A 26,334-nucleotide genomic window follows, 5' to 3' on the forward strand; every position below is an offset into this window, starting at 1 on the left:
AAGAAGGTCCGGGTTCGAGCCCCGTGGCTGGCGAGGGCCTTTCTGTGTGGAGTTTGCATGTTCTCCCCGTGTCTGCGCGGGTTTCCTCCGGGTGCTCCAGTTTCCCCCACAGTCCAAAGACATGCAGGTTAGGTTAACTGGTGACTCTAAATTGACCGTAGGTGTGAATGTGAGTGTGAATGGTTGTCTGTGTCTATGTGTCAGCCCTGTGATGACCTGGCGACTTGTCCAGGGTGTACCCCGCCTTTCGCCCGTAGTCAGCTGGGATAGGCTCCAGCTTGCCTGCGACCCTATAGAACAGGATAAAGCGGCTAGAGATAACGAGATGAGATTATTATTATTATTGGGTGGCACGGTGGTGTAGTGGTTAGCACTGTCTCCTCACAGCAAGAAGGTTCTGGGTTCGAGCCCAGCAGCCGGCGAGGGCCTTTCTGTGTGGAGTTTGCATGTTCTCCCCGTGTCCGCGTGGGTTTCCTCTGGGTGCTCCGGTTTCCCCCACAGTCCAAAGACATGCAGGTTCGGTTAACTGGTGACTCTAAATTGACCGTAGGTGTGAACGTGAGTGTGAATGGTTGTTTGTCTCTCTGTGTCAGCCCTGTGATGACCTGGCGACTTGTCCAGGGTGTACCCCGCCTTTCGCCCGTAGTCAGCTGGGATAGGCTCCAGCTTGCCTGCGACCCTGTAGAACAGGATAAGCGGCTACAGATAATGGATGGATGGATATTATTATTATACATTCCAGGGCTCGAAATTCATATATTTTTTCACCAGCCAGCCGGACTAGTTACCTTCCAAAGTAACTAGCCAAACAGAAAATCAACTCGCCAAAATTTGTTCATGTATGAATTTTACTTCTGTCAAAAATAACGCAAAAGAGAGTAGTTACCATTGTTCGTGACTAATGTGCATTTATTTCAAGACCTGAGTATTTTGATACTGTTGTTAAATACATAAATGAGAACAACACAGAGCACCATAATATAATATCAACAAATAATAATATATTGGAAAACTTGGCAACTTGGTGTATGAGTATTGAAAACAAATATACTTACTATCATGACTATAGCACCCAAAATATGTCCAACATGCTTTCTGTATTTAACCATTTATGAGAGAGAAAGCATTAGCAGCTTCATATTGACTAGGAATCAACTTGAAAAAAATTAATTATTCCATAAAAATCATATCGCAGCCAAGTCCTACCCTGCTCCCACGTTTGCTTATAAGTCCTTTGTCATTTCTCCTTCTCGTACGCTTTATCGGCGGCCTTTTTCTCCTCTTCAGACCGAGGTCGCTTTGTCCCCGTCTCTGGCGGTTTCTGTACACCTTTCAGAAAATTCCACATCGCAACGTAGCTCTGGCAGATGTAGACGTAAACAACAACAAAAACACGTGTTTAAATGGGCGATAATGTGGCCACATCTATTGAATTTGATAACGTGATTACAACGAGATGCATTATATGTATGCGCAGTAGTGAAAAAACCGACAGCCTGACTTGTACACGATATGATTCGGAATTCTTCGGTATTTTCCATCCTGCCGATAAACACAGCGATTAACACAGACACGGCACACGCTTAAAGGTCCTATGGCATGGTGGTTTGTTGATGCTTTAAACGGGCTCGTGGAGGTTTCCGGATGTTATATCCGCAGCCTTTCTCGAAATTAACCCTCGGCACGTAGATATAGCCTCCTGGGAGAAAGCCCCATTTCAGCGCTTTTCCCAGTGCGTCGTTTTGCTAATGAGAAGCAGGAGGCGGGGAAGGGTAGAGGGTGGGGGCGGGTCTTATCATTAATATTCATGACATGTAAACGTGTTACCTCTGATTGGCTAACAGCACTGTGACGCTACCTCCAGTGGGTCAGAACAAGCGGATGTGGGTGTCTTACTATGGCGAGAGAGAAGGAACAAACTGCGAAGGGAAAAATACCGCGCGCTGACGTCATTAAGGTGCGACGCGAGGAAATAAAATAAATTCAACAAATGTTTGGGTTTTTACTGAACAAACAAACAAATAAAATGAACGAGTGACTTAAAAAAAAAGAATGTGGGTGTCTTTGTAAAAACTGTTTTGATTGGCTATTATAACAGAGCATGCTGCATGCTTTTTGGTTTTGTAGCGCAGAGTACCTGGCTAACTGCAGGAAGTGGTTAGCTGCACAGCTAATGTAGCCATTGCAAGGCTAACGTGGCACCGATTCTAAAACACGGCAAAACGACTTAACAGTTATACACTTACTTGTTCGGTGTTTGTGGCTGATGCGGCAGGGATGCTTGGTACGGACCCAGGCTTCAGTGACAGTTGATGTGCAAAACCTGCCCTGTACTGTCCCAAGTTGTGGAAACATTCATCAGGAAAATGCTTCCGACAAACATACACCGTCTTAGGTAGACTCGATGGCATATTATTGGTGTAAATAAAATTAAGCCACTGCGTCTTCAGGGGCTCTCCCGTCGGCAGTAAAAACAGACTCCTTTCTGTGTTGTCACATCCATGTACAGCGCAACATCCATGTTTGGTGGCAACTTTGAGCTGGGCGGGCAATCCATACAGTGGGTGGGAATCCAGAGGGGGGGGCGTGGGGATCATCTCCCTTGCTGACGTCGGCAAGGGAAGAGCTTCTCAACACGCCGTTTTGACGTGCCATTCTCAAATGTTGGGCATAGTTTGGTTTACACATTATGAAATTTCTAGCCACTGGGGTGACTTAAGAAGGTCAGAGGAACTCATTTTAACGTTAAAAAACCTCAGAAAGTGAAAATTTCATGCCATGGGACCTTTAATATGTGGCGGCTTTAGCTGACTGTGTGTCTGAATTAGGGCTGTGCGATATGGGAAAAAATGAATATCCCGATACATTTTCTCCATTTCATGATATACGATATATTGAAATCTCCTCTAAAGGACCCCATGAAATCTAACTTTTACTCTTTACTGTTTTCACTACAATCCCTGCAGATTAAATAACATTCTTGGTTAACTTTACAGGTGGTTTTCAACAACACATTTTAAATTTTCATGTTCGTGATTAATCACAATTGAGTTGAAATAAGACTATTTTTATTCAACAAAGATGTCGCACAAACTGAAAAAACAATCTTGAAAATTGCAACATATGGGGTGGCTTTGGAGAACGAGGCCGCTATGGTCATTTGTTTAGCTTGTGGAGGGGTTTTAGCTCGTGGGCAAGTAGTTCGGAGTTTAAGAGACTCTTCATACTGTACCGGGTGAGTTTTCAGGTGATGGAACATATTTGTAGTGCTGCTGCCTTTCGTGATGACAGGTTTTTTTTGCACACTTTACAAACTGGCATTTGCTGTTCCACGTCCTCCTTGCGATATCCAAAAAAATGCCGGATGACTGACCCCTACTAGTTCTTTTAGGAACCAATTCATCCGCTTCCATTTTTAATTTGTCGCTGAAATTGACAGAGCTTACACGGTAGCCTATGCAACACCAGCGATTGCACGAACTGAGTCAGCGCTGTAAACCGAAACTAGAAAATCTTCCCGCAAGTTCCTTTCAGCACCAAGATGTCACCTGGGATTGGTTGGCGAGTGCGTGACGTTATTTTTTTTTTTTTTACCCTTAGGCAGCCTCTCACGTTACTGGCTGAGGGACAGGGAGAAAACCACCGGAAAATGTTTTAAACAAACGCAACAAACATGAAACAAACACAAGTCGGCAGATGACCATAAAATACTCGATAGTTACGATATAATAATTTTATGTATCTCACACAGAATTTTCAGAGATATATCGAGTATATTCAATATATCGCACAGCCCTAGTCTGAATCTTCGCTTCATATATATTTTTTATTTTCAACTAGCCAGCCGGGCTGGCTAGTGACAGGAATTACCCGCCAAATGACAAATTAAGTCGCCTCGGGCGACCGGACCACCGCGAATTTCAAGCCCTGCATTCCTTTTGGGTGTTCAATATGTCTTTCTCTTTCAAAATCTTCCATATTTAACGAAGCAAACCTGGTGGCCATGTTTGTTTACAAATTGTCATAGTTGCTCGCTAGCACGGAAGTTTTACATCTCTAACGTCTGATGTCATGTTGTCTTGACAGCCATGTGATATCGTAAACCATATTCAACGCTCATTTTCCACTGGGTTAAGCAATATGCTAACAATATTGCATCCTATCAAACCAAATGAATGAAACCCGATAGAACGGAATAGAATACATGTTTTTATTCCATTGAAAAAGTGTCGGGGAGGTATAATAATAAGATATATCCAACTATTTTGGGCATTTTCTCTTGTTTTAAGATTGAAATTGTCCTGTTTTCACTCACTTCTTCCAGCTTGTTCCACTTCGTGTGTGGGGTCACTGCCATGTGGACCCTATTGATCTACATGTCATATTAATTGGCGCATACTTTTACACTGGATGTCCTTCCTGCCACAACCCTCCCATTTCCTGTCTTGCGGATCAACCATTCACACCTATGGACAATTTAGAGTAGCCAGTTAACCTAACTGCATACCTTTGGACTGTGGGGGAAACTGGAGGAAACCCATGCAGACACGGAGAGAACATGCAAACTCCACACAGAAAGGCCCCCCGTCAGCCACCGGGCTGGAACCCTGAACCTTCTTTGCTGTGAGGCAATCACTGCACCACCATGCCGCCTTGAAATTGTTCTGTTCTATTGGCAAATATTTTCTTTACTCCAGCAAAAAATGCTTGAAATAAGCAAAAGTAATTTTCAGCCAATAGAACAAGTTTAATTTCAAGCTGGAAATAAGTATAAATGTCTCAAAATAAGAACAATAATCTTATATATGTTTTATCGTAATCATATAATTCTAAATATTAGATACATTTGCTTTATTCAAAACCATTTTACTTGCAAGAAATCTTTTCTCCACAGTATCGTGGCAGTGGCTTGCTAGGGCAGATTTCCCAAATATCTGATTACGGTTCAAAACAAGCTACCAGCATGTGCATACTGAAGGAAGTGCTGATATATCATCCATAATAATATGTCATCCATCAAACCAGATAAAATGGTGGGTGTCATTGATATCGACTAAATAATTTGAAAAAACAGGATGAAACTAGTTTATTGCTGTTTTCACATAGTTGCTTTAAGAAGCCAGGTTCCAAAAATATATTCAGTACAGGAAGACTAATTTGTGATTGGGCAAAAATTTGTCCCAGATAACCCAGAACCACCCTCGAAGCCTGTTGCTTGGTTGACTCCATCATTGGAGCAGAGAGAAATAGAGATGCAGTGGACAGCCTGTCTCTTTGTTATGAGTCAGGATTGGACTCTGCTGGAGCGTACAGCAGCAGGAAGCCTGCTTGGTATGGGTCACTGCACCATCCAAGCAGAACATGAGCTGTGGGTGGTGGTCCAACCACCATTTCTCTGTAATGGCCAACTTCAGGCCTTTGGGAGACATCAAATAAACCATGGAGGAGACTGTAAACATTCAGTAGGAAGTATGAATCTGTGCTGGAGCCATGGTAAGAGGGACAGTGAGGGTGAGGAGGAGTCAGGTATGGTCTGGTAAGATAATGGTATTTCTCCTCAACCCATCATCCATGGAGGAGAGGAACGTATGAGTATGAGCATGAGTATGAGCTCATCTAGCTCATCTTCAAGGTTTCCAAGAGCAGGTTTTTGTATTTCTAAACTACAGTATCATTACTAGCAGCTAGGAATTTGCAAAAATACATTAAAAGCATATTTGTGCATTTCGATTAGCTGATGTCTCCAAGCAAAGTATTTTCACAGGATTAAACAAAAATGTATTTTGGTACAAATACCATTTTTTACACCTTCATATAAATGCATACCGCAACCTAGCCTACTGGTTACCGTGTCCACCTCTTGACTGGGAGATCGCGAGTTCTACTCGTAGTTGAGTCATAGCAAAAACCATCATAAAAACAGCCTCAATGAGGCTGTAGCTCATACCGGCCACTGGTGTTGTGTGTGAGTTTGAAATCCGAACAATCCTGTGAGAGGAGTAGCGATTTTTGTGAAATTGCATATGACCCCTGTGTAGCTTCATCCATGGCAGATGGCACCACCTGGTGAACAACTCTTGTTGGTATATGTCTTTAGAGTCTTCTGGGTGAGTTTCAGTGAAAACATCCTAGCAGTTTATGAAGAGTAATGTTTAATGTGACGAGCGACCCAAAAATTTCAGATGCCCATAAAATCGTAAATATGACAGATGGCACCACCATCTTGACAACTTTTATGCACACCCACCTGGGGAACATTGTGTGTGAGTTTGATCGAAATCCAATCAATCCTGTAGGAGGCGTGGAGATTTTTGTAAATTGTGGACGGACAGTGACAACAGACGACGGACAGAGAACGGACCGATGATGCATGATCACATAAGCTCATCCGGCCTGGCCTATGGCCGGATGAGCTAAAAAAGGGTACCTACTGTCATCTGGTGAGGCATGCTGCAATACAGAGACGAGTAGAGAGTAAAACTCTTGTGATTACCAAACGTTTGGCAACCCTAGCCATGTAATATGTGAGAGGCTAAGGGCTATAGAAAAGGAAATCAGTGCCACCCAGTGCGCCTTAAGGACCTGGTGAGTACTAGGATGGAAGTTTGCTTGGGAAGACCAGGTCCTGGCACGGGAGGGACTTTGACTTGTTTGACATATAAACGAATATTAGTATGGCTTGTAGAAAATTTGTGCAGGTAAGTCTTGACCCTTTTTATATTTTCCCAGCTCATTTTATCCTCTCGAGACTATGAAGACTAGTGAAAGTGGTGAGATTAGTTACCAGAAGTTGGAGCGTGCATGGTGCTCTAAATAAAGCTGCTCATCTGTAAATGGAGCCAGATGGATATCACTGAAGGTGGGGAACATCATACCTTACCAAAGAAAGAAAGAAAGGAAAGAAACATTTAATTCAACCAGTCACAGAATTCACTGCTCATTCCTGCAATTATCCAGTCAGCCAATCATGTCACAGCAGCATAATGCACAAAAGCATGCAGATACAGGTCACATTTTCCCAATCAGTAACCATCCGGTTTCGATGAGCCCATGTCCAGTGTAGTCTCAGAAGCCTGTTCTTGGTTGACAGGAGTGTTAAACAGTGTGGTCTCCTGCTGTTGTTGAGCCTATCTGCCTCAGTGTTTGACATGTACTTTCTGAGATGCTTTTCTGCTCATTTGAGTTACTGTAGTCTTCCTGTCATCGCAAAACACTCTAGCCGTTTTTGTCTCAGCAACAAAGCTTTTCAGGCCGCAGAATGTTTCAGGTCACTGGATGTTTATTTGTTTTTCCATACCTAGGACTTTCTTTTTTCCCCCTAAATTAGATGTAGCCCATTCCCACCCACGAGGTTGGTCTCCCATACGACAGCTACCATCATGCAAGATCATCATGTGCTTCTTCCGAGGCATCTTTTCTGCTGCTTATACAACATTAGGGAGTGAAGTAACACGCTATCCACAGGCTCCTGCTCAAGGATATCTGTGGCATCTTCGGGATTTGATCTAGCAATCTCCGGACGATAAGGAAAAGACTTTTCTGTTGCACCAGAAAGTCATTGAGATCACATTTGACCCCATTCTGATGTTTGATGTGAACATTAGCTAAAGCTCTTGACCTGTATCAGCATGACTTTATGCGTTGCACTGCTATCATATGATCAGAGATGGACAAAGTACCCAACTTCATTACTTAAGTCAAAGTACAGAGCCCACTGGTCAAATGTTACTCCGATACAAGTGAAAGTTGTACAGTTGATTTTTTACTTAAGTTAAAGTACTAAAGTACTTGCTTTTAAAAATACTTAAGTATTAAAAGTATGTTTTCTGTCAACGCATTGTTGTATTATTGCCACAACGCTTACAAAACCTAATGCTGTCACCAAAGACAGAAATGTGTATTCACAAAATGAACACATGCTGTGCCATCATGGTGGTTTAACGTTAAGCTAGCTAGTCAGTGAAACTCCACCTGACATGCTAGCAAACTCTTTTCAAACTCGAAATCATATTGGGTAGCTAATGCTACTAGAAAAGAAAGATTTCTATATTCTGTTTATTTGGCAAGATTATGCTAAAACATATTTCTGAAAGGACTTCAGATAAGTTAACGTTATTCACTTTAGCGTAACTCCATTTTTACATGCTAACTAATGGTGTCCAAGTTAACTAGCTACATGTTAACATTAGCTGTGGACAAGGCTACGGCAACTTGGCGAGCAAATCCATAGAAAGTCATTTGATTAACCAGACTGCATAGCTATTACAACATTATCGCTAGCTCTAAAAGCACAGACAACTTCACTGCAAGCTTTCTCTTGGAATAAACCGTTTACAGACCTCAATATGCTTCCGCAGGTTGGATGGCGAGTTTTTGTAGGCCGTGATGTGGTTCGTTTTTGGCAAACAAAGCAAACATTTAAAACAAAACAAATCTTTAATCCTTTCAGAAAACTGAAACATGGGTTCTGGGTATAGCCATGAGTGCGTGGATGCTCCAAAAGAATCCACTTTCAAAGCTGCTTCATAGTAACGAGTAAAGAGGACCTTGATAGAAATGTAGTGGAGTAAAAAGTACGATATTTGCCTTTCAAATGTAGTGAAGTCATAAGTTTCAAAAAATAATAATACTCAAGTAAAGTAAAGATACTCAAAAAGTGGACTTAAGTAAAGTACTCAAGTAAATGTACTTCGTGACTGTCCACCTCTGCACATGATTGGCTGATTGGATAACTGCGTGAATGTAAAAAGTGCTCAGTGAGTGTATAATAGTTCAAACAAAAAGTACTGTGAAATAAATAGTAACAGCTACTCAGTAACAGCTACTCATTTTGGTATCGGTTATTCTACACCATCACAAACCTTTGGGCTTCAACCATTTTTTGGAGTGTAAATAACTCTCCAGCATCCTCTCATTGAGAAGCATGTAGCCAATGGGTTCCGAGATGATGATGTCCACTTTCTCAGGGCAGGACACCTCCTCGATCTTCCCAGCAAGCACAATGATTCGGTCCGCCAATCCATTACTCCTCACTAGTACCTGAATCATAGAGAGATCTCAGTCAATTACTGTCATCCACATTATTACCTGCCTTTAATTTTTGTTTCGGCAAGTATTTTTTTTTTTAACAAATTTTCCCTCAGTCAAACTACACACACACACACACACACACACGCACGCTAACACTGTCACAGATCATTTAGGGTGCATGCAGCAACAGGGGCAAAAATGTAAGCCATGCTGATAATGATCACCCAAGAACCCAAGATAACATTGTGTACCTTTATTGCACTTTTTAAACAAAGATGAAAATTAAGTTTAATTTTAGAGGCTGTCCTTGGCAGCTTTTCTAGTAGTACGCAGGGAAATGACACCAAGCACATCTGGTTGTATTTTAAAACTGTTACCAATGAAAACTGAGCAAAAACTGAGTTTCAACTACGCCTGACTGTAGAGCAAGCACCCTCCCATCCATGAAAATATGCTTTCGTTTCCCACTCCTTTTCTTTCCTACTCCTTCATCACACACACACACACACACACACACACATACACAGCTCCATAGCCAAATGCCAGATCTGTCCATAAGCCATTAAGTACTCAGAATGTCATGCCTTCAAGTCATGTGCAACGCAACCTCATGAGCCCAGCCCATGTGAGCCGTGTTAGATGTTTTCCTCAGATCTATCACCTTAACCTCAAACGGAACTCTGTGTGACAAGTTAGTTTCACGGAGCTGAGTGATTTATTATGTGCGAACATGATCTGTTTTGTCAAGAACACTCATGATCTCAAGAAACTTTTTTCAAGATAATGAAGATGGTTTAGTTGAAGAATCTAAGCTTTTCTGATGAATGTAGAGTGAAATCTGGGAGACAAATACAGTGAGGTGATGAACGCAGTGGAAGTACTTCTGCATATTTGGCCACGGAACTGGCCTCCACTGCATACACTTTCCTAGCTCCAGCCTGGATGGCAAAAAAAGACAAAATCCCTGTTCCACAGCCAACATCGAGCACCACCTGTAGAAAGAGCGAGGGCAATTTATACAATTTATACAGTTAATAAAATGTCACAATGATCGAAAGTGCTTTGTGAACCAACTAACTTTATCTCGGAAGTCAATGTCATTCAGTAAGATGGCTTTTTGGTATGTGGCTGTTCTCAGGTAATCTTGAAGCATGTTCTGCTGCTGCGAAAGACAGCCATAAAACTGCAAAAGGTAAATAGAAATATTATATCTATCTATTTATCTACCTATTTTATATATACACTACCGTTCAAAAGTTTGGGGTCACCCAGACAATTTTGTGTTTTCCATGAAAAGTCACACTTTTATTTCCCACCATAAGTTGTAAAATGAATAGAAAATATAGTCAAGACATTTTTCTGGCCATTTTGAGCATTTAATCGACCCCACAAATGTGATGCTCCAGAAACTCAATCTGCTCAAAGGAAGGTCAGTTTTATAGCTTCTCTAAAGAGCTCAACTGTTTTCAGCTGTGCTAACATGATTGTACAAGGGTTTTCTAATCATCCATTAGCCTTCTGAGGCAATGAGCAAACACATTGTACCATTAGAACACTGGAGTGAGAGTTGCTGGAAATGGGCCTCTATACACCTATGGAGATATTGCACCAAAAACCAGACATTTGCAGCTAGAATAGTCATTTACCACATTAGCAATGTATAGAGTGGATTTCTGATTAAAGTGATCCTTATTGAAAAGAACAGTGCTTTTCTTTCAAAAATAAGGAAATTTCAAAGTGGCCCCAAACTTTTGAACGGTAGTGTGTATATATATATATATAAAATGTGTGTGTGTGTGTCTGTGTGTGTGTATATATAATTTATTTATTTATTCTATCCACATTCACTGGATATGGGCAATCGTGTGCTCTGATTGGCTACTCTACTACTAGTCTATCAGCTCATATACCATGAGTAGAGAAAAACAAAATGGCGGAGTGTGTCGCTGAACCAACCAAAGACGAAATAAAAACTCTGCTCAAAAACAAAACCCCAAAAATTGTTATCAAGTATTTAAAAGAAATAGAAATAGCTCAGGCAACACGGTGGTGTAGTGGTTAGCGCTGTCGCCTCACAGCAAGAAGGTCCGGGTTCGAGCCCCGTGGCCGGCGAGGGCCTTTCTGTGTGGAGTTTGCATGTTCTCCCTGTGTCCGCGTGGGTTTCCTCCGGGTGCTCCGGTTTCCCCCACAGTCCAAAGACATGCAGGTTAGGTTAACTGGTGACTCTAAATTGACCGTAGGTGTGAGTGTGAATGGGTGTCTATGTATCAGCCCTGTGATGACCTGGCGACTTGTCCAGGGTGTACCCCGCCCCTTGCCCGTAGTCAGCTGGGATAGGCTCCAGCTTGCCTGCGACCCTGTAGAAGGATAAAGCGGCTAGAGATGATGAGATGAGAAATAGCTCAAAGAACATAGCTCCCCCCCCATATCTCCTGTTCCATACTCCAGCCCAGTGGGTGGGAGTAATGCACCTTTAAGTTTGTTTGCCAACCGCCAAAAAGCCCTAAAGAAGAAGAAGAAAACCCCCAAAAATGCAAAAAAAAAAAATATATATGGAATAAAAGTATTTAATGGTAAGAATATCTTTTTTATTTTTCAAGAATTATTATTATAGCATTTTTCACAAATTGCTACTGTCATTTGCTGGTTTGTTTACATTCTAAGCCAAAATTATTTTGTCAGCTGTATTGTATAAAGTTTTAATTTATCGAATTTGCAAATAATAAAATTAAAAATGCCCTGTTTCTCAAAATCCCTTGAATGTGGATAGAATAAAACAGTCATTCCACTCAATGTTGTCATATATGGCTTAGAGCCGACTCAGTGCTATGCACCTCATCAGCTATCAGCTTATAAACGGCTCGATTTTGTGGAATAACTGTTAAATATATATCCCCCTCGGACACAAGGAAAAATGCTATGGAACTTCATGTGTACAACTGTATGTATGCTATAGTCTCATATATATATATATATATATATATATATATATATATATATATATATATATTGTGTGTGTGTGTGTGTGTGTGTGTTATAGTCATATTCGAGATGTAGTCCATTTTAAATTAGAGAAAAGCAAAAATTTCATTGACACAAACATTCCCTTTAAGTATTCATATAAACGATTAATAGTATGACGTGTCATTCTTTAATAATTTAAATGTTGACAAATTGCTGTGTATAGGAGTAAAATAATCACCCTCAGAGTGGTAATACTGTTGTAATGCTGCTTCACATCCCATCACCCTGTCATTGATCATTTTCCAATAACATACCCATCAAATTATATTCCTTACTATGATACTAGTTAACATTAGAGATTACGTTATACAGTACTTAATATATAGATATTTAGTCACTGTCTAAAAGCGGAGCTCCCAATGAGTGTATGAGCAAAATATTTGCAAGGGCACAAACTAAATCTGAATATAATAATAATAATAATAATAATAATACATGAACCATCGAATTGTGTAGTGTCGTGTATTTCACATCAGTAAATTGCTGCATTGTCTTGTGACAGTGAAATCAATAATGAGATGCACATCGCAGTTACGATACATATTTATTCCTTTCTTTGACACCACATGCCATGCGCCAGAAACACCATGACAGTTATTATAGTGTGACTCTGCTGGGTGCCTGGTGGACAGCAGTGAACCAGCGCTTTCACTTTACATCATTACTATATAGTTAACATCGAATATTATTGCACATTAGAACTAATCGATATTGATCCGCGGTAGTTTTAGATTATCTAACACTAAGGAAAGATGCTCATAATTGTTATTGAACTATACAGTTATTATGTTTACGCGAGTGTGCAGAGTAAGAAATCATTCAGGTAAAAAAGCATACAGTGCAAAAATATGTTGACCACTACGTATGTAGGGGAAAAGAAGGATTTTTTTTCCAATATTCTCCATAAAATGTGTTAGTAAATAATCCCTCGTTATTTAAAAAAACGAATTAAAATAATCACTGGATAAAAACCCATTTATCAAATTTCATTGTCCGGTGGTCAAGTGTTTATGAGATACGTTGCCTTGCACTTAAAAGGATAGTTCGGGATTTTTGACATGAATCTGTATGGCATCCCCATCAATAGTGTCGTGCAAACACACTGACTTACCCCTGACAGCATCCTGTGAGTCCAGTTCTTGTCCAGTTTTGGTCCAGACGAAAGTAGTCCGGCAAGTTTGTTGGGGTCACAAAAGTAAAACGTTTTTCGTCTCAAAACAGTATGTGTTCAAAAGAGTGATATATTTGCATCATAAAACCGTTGCCAAATAAAAAGTCAGACCTTGAAATCACTTGGCACTATTTTCTCTCCCTTCTTATCACTGCGCGCTGCCGCCAGGTGACAGTCACGGCTGTTTCATTCATTGTTTACTAGTGATGGGAATTTCGGCTCTCTTTCGGGACCCGGCTCTTTTGGTTCTTCTTACTATAAGGAGCCGGCTCTTTCGGCTCCCAAACGGCTCCTGAGATTTTATTTTTGATTTAAAGGAGTACGCCACCCCCAGATGAAATTGAGTCAGTCCCTGCAGTCCCTAGAGTTGGATGAGTGAGCCAAAGCGTTTTGTAGCCGACCCAGCCATTGTCCTGATCTATAAACGCCCAGGTTAGCTTTAGCTTAGCATAGTCGCTGTAATCCGGCGTGTCCAGCTAGCATTGTCGTTGCAAAAGTGAATTAAACAACTCAAGATTTTTTATAATTATTTCCCATGACTTGTACATTCACATCGAGTACACATATCAATGCAAATTAACACGAAGGGATTTACTAGACCAATTTATATCTGGAACTATTTTCAGCCACAGCACAGGCAAAGCACCGCTGCAGGTGCAAAGACACCGCGCAGCGCCTGAAAACGGGTCTTTGCGCCTTCCTTTTCCTACCTATTCCTTTAATTGCTGCAATTAACTAGTTAATTCTGATTCTATTTCTCCTCTCAGTTATAATCTGTCCTGCTTTTGAAAAGAGCCTCTCTGGGGGGACAGATGCTGCCACTATACACATCCTCCGTGCCATCACGTGTGTAAGCCGTGGATAGAGTGCAGCCTTGTGCTGCATTCATGTGCTATGGGAAGATAATATTTTCCAGTTGGGAAGTGGTATTTACCAGTGTGTTGTGTTCACATGCTTTTGTTGTTGTTGACAAATTAAAGATGGTGGACCAGATTCAAGTTAGCAATAGTTAGTTAGCTATCGTTAGCAATAGCGTCTGCTCTGGATAGGTAAAAACAAACCATAACAACGCATTTTTAAAGGAAATGGATTTCTAATGTATTATATTACACTTGTTAATGACGCAACATTGCATAGACACCAAAAACTACCCACTAGTACTAGTAAAAAAAAACTTTAGTAGCGTACAATGCTTAGCATTCAAGTGTCTTGTACCGCTCGCCGCCATGTTGAAAAGGTTAAAGTTCATCTCATCTCGGCAACTCGTGTATCAAAATTTTCTACGAGTTGCCCAGTGGAAAATACCACAAGAGGGGGCGTTCATGTGTGTTTTCCATGTCGGCGTTTGGTATTTACCATAATTCCCATAGCACATGAATGCAGCATTGGTCTCCCACCAGCTTAGTGGGTCTGCGTTTCGCTGTCACCTGGCGGCAGCGCGCAGTGATAAGAAGGGAGAGAAAATAGTGCCAAGTGATTTCGAGGTCTGACTTTTTATTTGGCAACGGTTTTGTGATGCAAATATATCACTCTTTTGAACACATACTGTTTTGAGACGAAAAACGTTTTACTTTCGTGACCCCAACAAACTTGCCGGACTACTTTCGTCTGGACCAAAACTGGACAAGAACTGGACTCACAGGATGCTGTCAGGGGTAAGTCAGTGTGTTTGCACGACACTACTGATGGGGATGCCATACAGATTCATGTTAAAAATCCCGAACTATCCCTTTAAGATCGGGTTCCGTGTAATGGTACACGGACGTCATTTGTACATACAGATGTTGTACGGTCGGAAAAGCCATCAGAAATCAGGTTAATGCATTACCATATTCTCTTAAACATGCAGCTTCGCTTCACTATTAGTTCATTATAGTTAATGCTTATCTACATTATTTGGCCAAAGATACACTAAGTTACTGCCAATAACCAAATTAGCATGTAGATGTCTTTCTCTGTAAGACTTTTTCTTCTACTATTACTTTCATACTTCAAGAAATATATTTGTGTCTTTGTAGTTTAACTTGACAAAAACATTTCAAGTTAAATAAAAGATTGCTCCTTACGTTTTGCCAGACCTTAATTGCTAACAAGTAGGGAAAGTTTAGAGCTGAAAATGTATGCAAGCACCATGATAAAATCATCACACACTCACTTCAGACCATGCTGGGTGTCTCAAACGGACTAGGTTATGTGTTTCCTGATGTATGACACTCTGTTATAGAAATAAATGGACAAAGGTGCACTGCTGAGTGCTAAAAACAGATGTAGCGGCCATCTTGAAAGCAGTTTTAGCAGTCATCTTTGCTATCACCAGAGGTGGACAAAGTACCCAACTTCATTACTTAAGTCAAAGTACAGAGCCCATTGGTCAAATGTTACTCCGATACAAGTGAAAGTTGTACAGTCAAATTTTTACTTAAGTTAAAGTACTGAAGTACTTGCTTGTAAAAATACTTAAGTATTAAAAGTACATTTTCTGTCAATGCATTGTTGTATTATTGCCATAACGCTTACAAAACCTAATGCCGTTACCAAAGACAGAAATGTGAATTCACAAAATGAACACATGCTGTGCCATCATGGTGGTTTAACGTTAAGCTAGCTAGTCAGTGAAACTCCACCTGACATGCTAGCAAACTCTTTTCAAACTCAAAATCATATTGGGTAGCTAACGCTACTAGAAAAGAAAAATTTCTACATTGTTTATTTGGCAAGATTATGCTAAAACATATTCTGAAAGGACTTCAGATAAGTTAACGTTATTCATGTTAGCGTAACTCCATTTTTACATGCTACCTAACAGTGTCCAAGTTAACGAGCTATGTGTTAATGTTAGCCATGGACGAGGCTATGACAACTTGGTGGGCAAATCCATAGAAAGTCATGTGACTAACCAGACTGCATAGCTATTGTAGCGTTATCACTAGCTCTAAAAGCACAGACAACTTCATTGCAAGCTTTCTCTTGGAATAAAACGTTTACAGACCTCAATATGCTTCTGCAGGTTGGATGGCGAGTTTTTGTAGGCCGTGATGTGGTTCGTTTTTGGCAAACAAAGCAAACATTTAAAACGAAATGAATCTTTAATCCTTTCAGAAAACTGAAACATGGGTTCTAGGTATAGCCATGAGTGCGTGCATTCTCCAGAAGAACTGCCTCCTTCCATTCTGCCATCAACTGATCGTCTTCAAATAACGCTGCGGAAAAATCATTGGTCTTGGTTTTATACAGTCTACGGACATGACGTGACCCTAGTGATTACTGATAGACTGTCTCAGTGTCACCTGCGAAAAAACCAATCACGTTTTAGAAAAAAAGAAGAAGAAGAAGAAAAAACATCGACTTTCAAAGCTGTTTCATAGTAACAAGTAACAAGGAGCTTGACAAAAATGTAGTGGAGTAAAAAGTACGATATTTGTCTTTCAAATGTAGCGAAGTCATGTTTCCAAGAAAAAAATACTCAAGTAAAGTACAGATACTCAAAAAGTGCACTTACAGTAAGTACAGTACACAGGTAAATGTACTTCGTTATTGTCCACCTCTGGCTATCACCCCATATGGCACTTTGATTTCCAAAAATATGCAGGCAGAATTGTACAGGAAATGATTTGGATTTGAACATATGCCTGATTGCTACTGTATATTTTCTTAACACGGTGATTCTGTTGTTTAAAAACAGTATGTGTGATTATAAACATGAAGCACAATGCTAAAAACTGGTATCTACAATTTTTATTTAATAGCTACGATAGCCAGTGTAACACTGAACTGTAATGCATGTCTTGGTCGATCAGTTATGTTTAAAGTAAAGGGGAAATTGTGTAAATGAATTTTGTTTTTGTCAAAACTATTCCTTTAATGGTTGCTAATGAAAGCTGGATATTACCTGGAAGTACTGGAGGGCAGATGAGTTCTCTGTCCTCTGGTCGAACACCGACAGCTCTCTTCCTCTGTCAATCCATGCCCTTATCGTTCCATGGAAGGTCTGAAACTCTGGATTTGAGGGAATAATTGATTCTTTGAATAAGATGAGGCTATCACATTTCTACAGGATGATGAGTAATGTTGTATTCAGAATTCACGCCAAACACCAGGATGGTGTAACATTTCTCAGGCATGTTAAAGCATGCTTCAGCCATCGGGTTCAAAAAGAAGCTACTGAGAATGAAAAATACTGAGATTCAGAACTTTTAAACAGGGACTTACTGCTAGTTAAGTATTTTAAATGAAAACGGTCATTGGTGTTCTTGTGATTATAGACTTTTACAGTTGATTCAGTCTAAGTCAAAAACACATGGGCCAAAATCGTTTACCAAGTCGTGGGTAAGCTAGCATTGGCCTTCACTAACACTATTGATCAATGCTATACCGGCTGGAAGGTAACTGGACCGCCGCCCTAACAGCACCGAGTCGCGGGTAAACTAGTGTTGGTCTTTGAGAATGCTGATATGAAGAGAGTGTGTATGTATAATAATAATGGCTGGGGTTTTTTCGTGGTCTATCAGATATATTCCATTCAGCTAGCATGATATTGAACTCATCTTCAACTCGTTCAATATCATGCTAGCTGAATGGAATATATCTGATATACCACTCAATGCCAGCCAATATTATTTAAATATTGCAATTAGAAATCAACTGAACTTTCACCTGTCCGTGTCTTGAACTGCAGTAGGATGCTCACACAACCCACAGTTACAAGGAAGCACTGAGTTCCCACTCGACAGCACTCTGTCTCCCTCATAATGGAGAACTTAAAGACACAGACTCCATCACCTGAAAGAAATCATAGAGAAAAAAAATAATCTGTTATCAGTTACACCTAAGCTTTAACATTTTAGCCTGGAATTCTTAGTCTAGATCAGTGGAGCCTAAATCAGTGATTACTTACTTAGAATTACTACATAATATCTAAATTGTTGGTATAGCGAAGACCAGTTCATGGCATGTTTGACTGGAGTCCATCAAAGATGATTTCTCTGCTGTAATGCTGTGTTCATAATTAGACGCATCATAATTATGAGATTCGGTCACATCCTGGTGCAGTGGATCTGAAGCCTATCCTGGAAACACTAGGCAAGAAGTAGGACTACACCCTGGATAGCACCATGCGTACACTTTTACACACGTTCACACACTCATTCACACCTAGGGGCAATTTAGCACAGCTAATCCAATTTTGGAAGATGGGAGCAGAACCCAGAGGAAACCCATGCACATGTCTGGTCGGAGTTTTATCGCACCGCTCCTGTGAAGGACGGCCCCATGAGGACAGTTGAGGGTTATACCTGGAGGATGCTCTGGACTCTTACAGTAATGCTTTTATGGCTGAGGACTACAGTTGTCTTGCTAACTTTAGGACTGCAGTTGTCATGAACAGTTTTGCACTCAAGTTTCCATCAATGAAGAGTTATAGCATCAACGAAACTGTCCTCATGTTAAAACTGTTAATATTATAGTCAGGCTGTCTGTTGTTGCCCAAATGAGGATGGGTTCCCTTTTGAGTCTGGTTCCTCTCGAGGTTTCTTCCTCATGTCGTCTGAGGGAGTTTTTCCTTGCCACCGTCGCCACAGGCTTGCTCATTGGGGATAGATTAGGGATAAATTAGCTCATGTTTTAAGTCGTTCAAATTCTGTAAAGCTGCTTTGCGACAATGTTTATTGTTAAAAGCGCTATACAAATAAACTTGACTTGACAGTGAGAACATGTGACACTCCACACAGACAGCAAGAAGAAGAAGCCTTTATTTTTGTCACATGTACACTCAAGGACAGTGAAATTCCTCCTTTGCATTTAACCCATCTGAAGCAGTAAACACAAGTGAGCACACACACATACATACATACATACCCAGCGCAGTGGGCAGCTATGCTACAGCGCCCGGGGAGCAGTTGGGGGTTAGGTGCCTTGCTGAAGGGCACTTCAGCCATGATACAGAGGAAGGAGGATATGCTGTTCATTCACTCAACTCCCCTCATGTTTTCCCTGCCAGTCCCAGGAATCAAACCAGTGACCCTTTGGGCCCAAGGCTGCTTCTCTAACCTTTAGGCCATGGCTGCCCCTGTGCAATCCAAGCTCAAACCAAGGACCCTGGAGCGCTGAGTAATTATGAAATACACCTACTAATGAACTTTACGTTTCAGCATGATCGTATATGATTTTGGACATAGTATATGTATGTTTTGGGACACAAACCACATCAGTCTCCAAAGTAGAAAAGGTGGAAAGGTGTCATGTTTTCAAAACACTCTCCTTGCATCAATCACTGCACTTCTATAATCACAAAAAAATGAACCACATGACCACAGTAAGCCTCCATTGAGCTACGTCTTGGTAGTGGACCATGTAGAATTCACAATGTAGACACAGATAAGTCCCTTAATCTACTATGTAAAGTTCATAGGATATTGCCAAGTCCATGTACAACCCCGATTCCCAAAAAGTTGGGACAAAGTACAAATTGTAAATAAAAATGGAATGCAATGATGTGGAAGTTTCAAAATTCCATATTTTATTCAGAATAGAACATAGATGACATATCAAATGTTTAAACTGAGAAAATGTATCATTTAAAGAGAAAAATTAGGTGATTTTAAATTTCATGACAACAACACATTTCAAAAAAGTTGGGACAAGGCCATGTTTACCACTGTGAGACATCCCCTTTTCTCTTTACAACAGTCTGTAAACGTCTGGGGACTGAGGAGACAAGTTGCTCAAGTTTAGGGATAGGAATGTTAACCCATTCTTGTCTAATGTAGGATTCTAGCTGCTCAACTGTCTTAGGTCTTTTTTGTCGTATCTTCTGTTTTATGATGCGCCAAATGTTTTCTATGGGTGAAAGATCTGGACTGCAGGCTGGCCAGTTCAGTACCCGGACCCTTCTTCTACGCAGCCATGATGCTGTAATTGATGCAGTATGTGGTTTGGCATTGTCACGTTGGAAAATGCAAGGTCTTCCCTGAAAGAGACGTCGTCTGGATATGTTGCTCTAGAACCTGGATATACCTTTCAGCATTGATGGTGTCTTTCCAGATGTGTAAGCTGCCCATGCCACACGCACTAATGCAACCCCATACCATCAGAGATGCAGGCTTCTGAACTGAGCGCTGATAACAACTTGGGTCGTCCTTCTCCTCTTTAGTCAGAATCACACAGCGTCCCTGATTTCCATAAAGAACTTCAAATTTTGATTCGTCTGACCACAGAACAGTTTTCCACTTTGCCACAGTCCATTTTAAATGAGCCTTGGCTCAGAGAAGATGTCTGCGCTTCTGGATCATGTTTAGATACGGCTTCTTCTTTGAACTATAGAGTTTTAGCTGGCAACGGCGGATGGCACGGTGAATTGTGTTCACAGATAATGTTCTCTGGAAATATTCCTGAGCCCATTTTGTGATTTCCAATACAGAAGCATGCCTGTATGTGATGCAGTGCCGTCTAAGGGCCCGAAGATCACGGGCACCCAGTATGGTTTTCCGGCCTTGACCCTTACGCACAGAGATTCTTCCAGATTCTCTGAATCTTTTGATGATATTATGCACTGTAGATGATGATATGTTCAAACTCTTTGCAATTTTACACTGTCGAACTCCTTTCTGATATTGCTCCACTATTTGTCAGTGCAGAATTAGGGGGATTGGTGATCCTCTTCCCATCTTTACTTCTGAGAGCCGCTGCCACTCCAAGATGCTCTTTTTATACCCAGTCATGTTAATGACCTATTGCCAGTTGACCTAATGAGTTGCAATTTGGTCCTCCAGCTGTTCCTTTTTTTGTACCTTTAACTTTTCCAGCCTCTTATTGCCCCTGTCCCAACTTTTTTGAGATGTGTTGTTGTCATGAAATTTCAAATGAGCCAATATTTGGCATGAAATTTCAAAATGTTTCCCTTTCGACATTTGATATGTTGTCTATGTTCTATCGTGAATACAATATCAGTTTTTGAGATTTGTAAATTATTGCATTCCATTTTTATTTACAGTTTGTTCTTTGTCCCAACTTTTTTGGAATCGGGGTTGTACGTAGGTTCACTGACGTACAAATAAGGTAAATTGACCCTTAAAGGTTTGACAGTGATCCTGAAGCTCCAACTATGTCACCTAAATGAGTTTTAAAGGTACAACATTCATTTTTTTCATGTATGCACAATAAAATGTACAGTTTTGAAGGTGTATGTTGTGCAGCCCAGCTCATTTCCGAACTTAATAATCTGGGCTTAGCTGAGGAAGCGTGAAGGGGAGACAGCGGTGGGTCACCAGCTGAACACCTGATGTGATTTATACGCTAGACCTCAGCGTGGGATGTGGTATGTGCTGAATATGGCCACACTATCTGATCCTGTGCGCCAGGAGCAGAGCAGTGTACCGTAGCAAAGGAAAACAGTCTAGCAGTGCACGCGAGACTGGAGCTCGCTGAGCAGAACCGGAGTGCGGCCTCTGAGCTTCCACATCGGTGCCGTAAATCCTCACGAGCTGTCAGCGCACACAGCAACTGGACCACACACACACACGCACACACACGCACACACACACGCAGAGTTAATGTTATAACCTACACCCAAATCTAACATTTGGGCCCTTTTAGTAAAAGTTGCTAAACTGATTTTTTTTTTTTTTTTTTTAATCCTTGTGGGGACCAAACAAATGTTCCCACAAGGTCAAAACTGTTAGCTATTCCTTTGAAAACATGCCCACACAGAAACAGGGCTGTGCAGGCCAGCTGAATAAAGAGAGCAGTGAGTGGAGCAGACACATCTCTATCCCATATCTCTGGATATCCTTCTGTGCTGAGGCTTAAACGGATTATTATAATAAAACAAATAGCGTTAAAGCAACATTCCAGCATTTTTTCAGCTATCCACTGGATTCGTAGTGTATGTGTGATTACAAAGGACAGAAGATTCTCAGTAAAACGTATTAAACTGTAGCTTTCCTTATCACTATCATGGGGAGGTACCAGCCATTCATTCATCCATTCATCCATCCATTATCTATACCGCTTATCCATCGGGTCATGGCGGAAGCTGGAACTAATCTCAGCGAGAGTAAACATTCGGTACTTACCTGTGTATCTTTTACACAGTAATGTAAATGTAGCAGAGCTGTAAAATTATTTCATATACATAACTGAAAAGTCCAGTCTTGTACCTTTAATTAGCTTTTAGACTAATGCTTTAAAGTCCACTCCAGGGCCCCGTCCCAGGAGAAAGATACACTAAAAGGTATGAGAGTACAGTTCTTACCCTCTTTTCTAAGAGTATATAGTAAGTCAGAGTATGTAAACAGACACATCAGAACATTTGATATAAACATCTTAAATTAATTAGTCTGTTTCAAATGTCTGAAAATAAATTATAATAAAATTGTTCTGTAACGGATCTAACAAGGCTCGAGGCATTCAAGCCTCCAAAAGCCTGTGCAAAATATTATTTTTGTCATGCGTTTGTAGGAAAACTCATTTCCCTTGCTGTAAAATGTTAAGAATTCTATCATCGATCTGTCGGATGGTTGCTTAGAAAAGTAGAACATTCTGGTTCTCATTGGTTAATTAAGTACAACTCAATTACAGTACGTGCTCCTCATGCTGATCAAATTATAAAAGCATGGCTTCATGTTCACTTTTCTTCCAAGTTCTAAATCTCTTATTTATCTCTTCAGATACTGGACTTTTTTTTTTTAGAGGAAAGAATTTATTGTTTCCAGCATGGTCAGTGTAGCTCAGTTGAACATTCTCATCACATAACATCATCTCATGGTCTCACATGGGACACCACAAAACCTTAAAGAATCAGCGAATATTGTTCTTTGTTTTGTTTTATGCTGTAATGGTCCAATGCTAAATCAAAATCACATCTTTTCTTAAGGGGCGGCACGGTGGTGTAGTGGTTAGCGCTGTCGCCTCACAGCAAGAAGGTCCTGGGTTCGAGCCCCGGGGCCGGCGAGGGCCTTTCTGTGTGGAGTTTGCATGTTCTCCCCGTGTCCGCGTGGGTTTCCTCCGGGTGCTCCGGTTTCCCCCACAGTCCAAAGACATGCAGGTTAGGTTAACTGGTGACTCTAAATTGACTGTAGGTGTGAGTGTGAATGGTTGTCTGTGTCTATGTGTCAGCCCTGTGATGACCTGGCGACTTGTCCAGGGTGTACCCTGCCTTTCGCCCGTAGTCAGCTGGGATAGACTCCAGCTTGCCTGCGACCCTGTAGAAGGATAAAGCGGCTAGAGATAATGAGATGAGATGAGACATCTTTTCTTACATTTGTTTCTATTATTAGTGTCGTCTTACAGGAAAGTGCAAGTCCGAATTAATCTTATATACTCCTATATTTCATAGACAGCACCTTTAGTTCTTGTAGATTTCAATTATACTTGGAGCAAACAGGTTTTAGTTCTTTTCTCAGTACAGAGAAATGTGTCAATGTGTCGATTTTTTACATTTTTTTATCTGTGGTTATATTTTACAGATGTGGAAGATAGAGATTGTTTTTTTAAAATTACGTATTCCTTGTAATTGAAGTTATTCCTTCAAATGAAATATAAAACTATTGAAGAGATAATATTTTTCGCATTTGAATTAAAAAAAAATAATGAAAGAACTAATCAAAAAATGTACAATAAAAAGGTAAATCGATTGCAATAAATGATCTGACGTGCATTTCAGTGTAATATGGTTTAATATGGTTTAATCAGGTCTGAAAGTGATCATTTGAACTGGTGAGGAAACAGCTTCATACAAATAGGCTAAGAGACGGTGTATGCTATAGATTACTGAATACAATAAATGAATTATATATATATAAAACTTTTTAAAAATCATCATAATAAGGAATAATTCTGAAAGTCCTCGCTAGTGATCAGCAAAATTAACTGGAATTTTTAAAAAAATTTTATAGAAAATGATTTAAAAACTTTAAAAATCATTATGATAAAATGTATCATATGGTAAATAAGGGGCGGCACAGTGGTGCGCGCTGTCACCTCACAGTAAGAAGGTTCTGGGTTCGATCCCCGTGGCTGATGGGAGCCTTTCTGTGTGGAGTTTGCATGTTCTGCCCATGTCTGCGTGGGTTTCCTGTGGATACTCCGGTTTCCCCCACAGTCCAAAGACATGCAGTTAGATTAACTGGATACTCCAAATTACCCATAAGTGTGAATGTGTGTGAGTGCACAGAAAGGAAGCAGCCACCCTACTGCTGCAATTCTGGCCAAGTCAACCGAACATGGTTCAAGCCCAGATTGGGTTCAGCAGTGACGACGATGGCAAGCGAAATGTGATTGTAACAGGAAAAAAAAGTACATCCTGTTCCTTTTCAGTCATTAACAATAACATGTGCAAAATGTCAAATAAAATGCATTTTCTCAAGCTGCACAAAAAGAGTTTAACTCATTCTTAACTTGAAATTATTTGCCTTTGCAATACTGATAGTATTTTAATCACTAAATACACCCATGTAGAATTTTGTGTAACAAAAATGAACCAGTAAAGGAAATGGAAAATCCTGAAGTAATCTGTTTTCCATTTTGAATCTCTAGTATCCTCCAAATACACCATATCCATTCATGTCACAATTTCTGTATATCAGCAAAGTCTGGATCCATGCTTACTGTCCTCTACTGTAACGGTGATGTCCTCCATCTCTCTGTTGATCTTCAGTGTGAGATCCTGATGCTGTCTCCGTGTGGACACTTGCAGCTCAGAGTCTTCCTCAGTGTCCTTCAGGAAGCTCAGAGTGACACAGAAACAGCTCTGTTCCACACTGCTGCCCATCTTTTAGAACCTACACACTTACTAATGCAGTCAGGCACCTACATTATTTCATGCTTAAAAAACTGTACTGCTGTGGCGTTGAGTGGGGCAAGCTGAAATGAAATGGACGTCTTGAAGTTCAGAGTCAAAAAAGAGGGCGGAGAAAGAAGTCAGTCCAACAGCAATGGGTGTGACTATAAGCTCTCTAAGACTCTGGATCAAGCATGATGCATAAATGAAATAACACCTTATGCATAATATTCTCTTTATGTATTTTTATTATGTGGCCAAATGTATAAATGGAAATTATATATGGTCACAACATTCACAAAATTGATTCATTGAGGCCTTAGCTGACAACTAAATAGTAACTTTTTCTCCACTTGTCACCACTTTTACAATATTTGCCAAATGATTTACTGTAACACTGGGTTAATAAATAACTAATAAATAATACATGAATTCGTAATACTGATTGCCAGTGCCAATGTGTCAGACACCCAGAATACTGCAAATAAAGTGAAAGTTGGGCGATTATTTCTCTAACAAAATTAATGTTTTTGTCCATTTTACTTTGCTTAATTCTATAAATTGAGCTGTCGGGGAAATGCCAGTCCTACACTGCTGCTGACTCCCTGTTAGTGTAAACACATGTTGTTCTGACCATGTGCATGCTTAACACAGTCTCCGAGAATAAATGGATGTTATAAATATAAATATAAATGACCAAATATATGCCTTTGGAGTTTTCTTACCAAGCTCCAGTTATGCAAGCATTATACAACTGCCAATTCAATACAAAACTTGCAGGAATACCATTTCTATCAGAAAGAAAAATACTAGTGCATCTCAGACAATTAGAATATCATGAAAAAGTTCTTTTTTTCATAATTTAGTTCAAAAAGGTAAACTTTCATGTATTCATTATATGTAAAGTGAAATATTTCAAGCCTTTTTTGTTTTAATTTTAATTAAATGAGCTGATTAAATTTAATTAAATTTAATTAGCTTTAATTTCATGAGCTGATAGCTCATGAAAATCAGAAATCCAATATCTCATATGATTTAGAATATTTCCTAAGATCAATGACAAAAGGATTTCTGTCTGCTGCCGTCCTCATAGTTGAGGGTCGGCAATCCAGGAAGCTATCAACGAGCTTCCCTGAATTGTCTTGGGTGATTATAGCACACCAGAGGGACCCAAACCCTCATCTGGTGGCAGGTACACATACACACCTATGGGCAATTTAGAGTAGCCAATCGACCTAATCCACGTCTTTGAACTGTGGGAGGAAGAGCACCCAGAGGAAACCCATGCAGATACAGGGAGAACATGCAAACTCCACACAGAAAGGCCCCGTCAGCC

General features: G+C 40.3%; 1 protein-coding gene across 5 annotated transcripts in view; it reads right to left on the bottom strand.

Moving 5' to 3' along the window:
- carm1l (coactivator-associated arginine methyltransferase 1, like) overlaps positions 1 to 25,097 on the bottom strand; it is a 37,143-nt gene extending 12,046 nt beyond the window's left edge. For 2 of the 5 annotated variants that reach the window (XM_060909684.1, XM_060909686.1), the window contains exons 1-7: positions 24,827 to 25,096; positions 17,879 to 18,004; positions 17,115 to 17,221; positions 10,109 to 10,192; positions 9,912 to 10,022; positions 8,862 to 9,039; positions 6,785 to 6,875 (exon numbers count right to left, since the gene is read on the bottom strand). In XM_060909684.1, coding sequence (XP_060765667.1) covers positions 6,785 to 6,875; positions 8,862 to 9,039; positions 9,912 to 10,022; positions 10,109 to 10,192; positions 17,115 to 17,221; positions 17,879 to 18,004; positions 24,827 to 24,989 — 860 coding nt within the window. In that variant the 5' untranslated portion in view covers positions 24,990 to 25,096. Of the gene's footprint in view, positions 1 to 6,784; positions 6,876 to 8,861; positions 9,040 to 9,911; positions 10,023 to 10,108; positions 10,214 to 17,114; positions 17,222 to 17,878; positions 18,005 to 24,826 lie in introns of all 5 variants that reach the window. The other 3 variants (XM_060909687.1, XM_060909685.1, XM_060909683.1) reach the window with 3 other exon arrangements.
- Positions 25,098 to 26,334: the final 1,237 nt, after the last annotated feature.

The sequence above is a fragment of the Neoarius graeffei genome, chromosome 25 (assembly GCF_027579695.1).
Source record: "Neoarius graeffei isolate fNeoGra1 chromosome 25, fNeoGra1.pri, whole genome shotgun sequence".
NCBI classification, from domain to species: domain Eukaryota; kingdom Metazoa; phylum Chordata; class Actinopteri; order Siluriformes; family Ariidae; genus Neoarius; species Neoarius graeffei.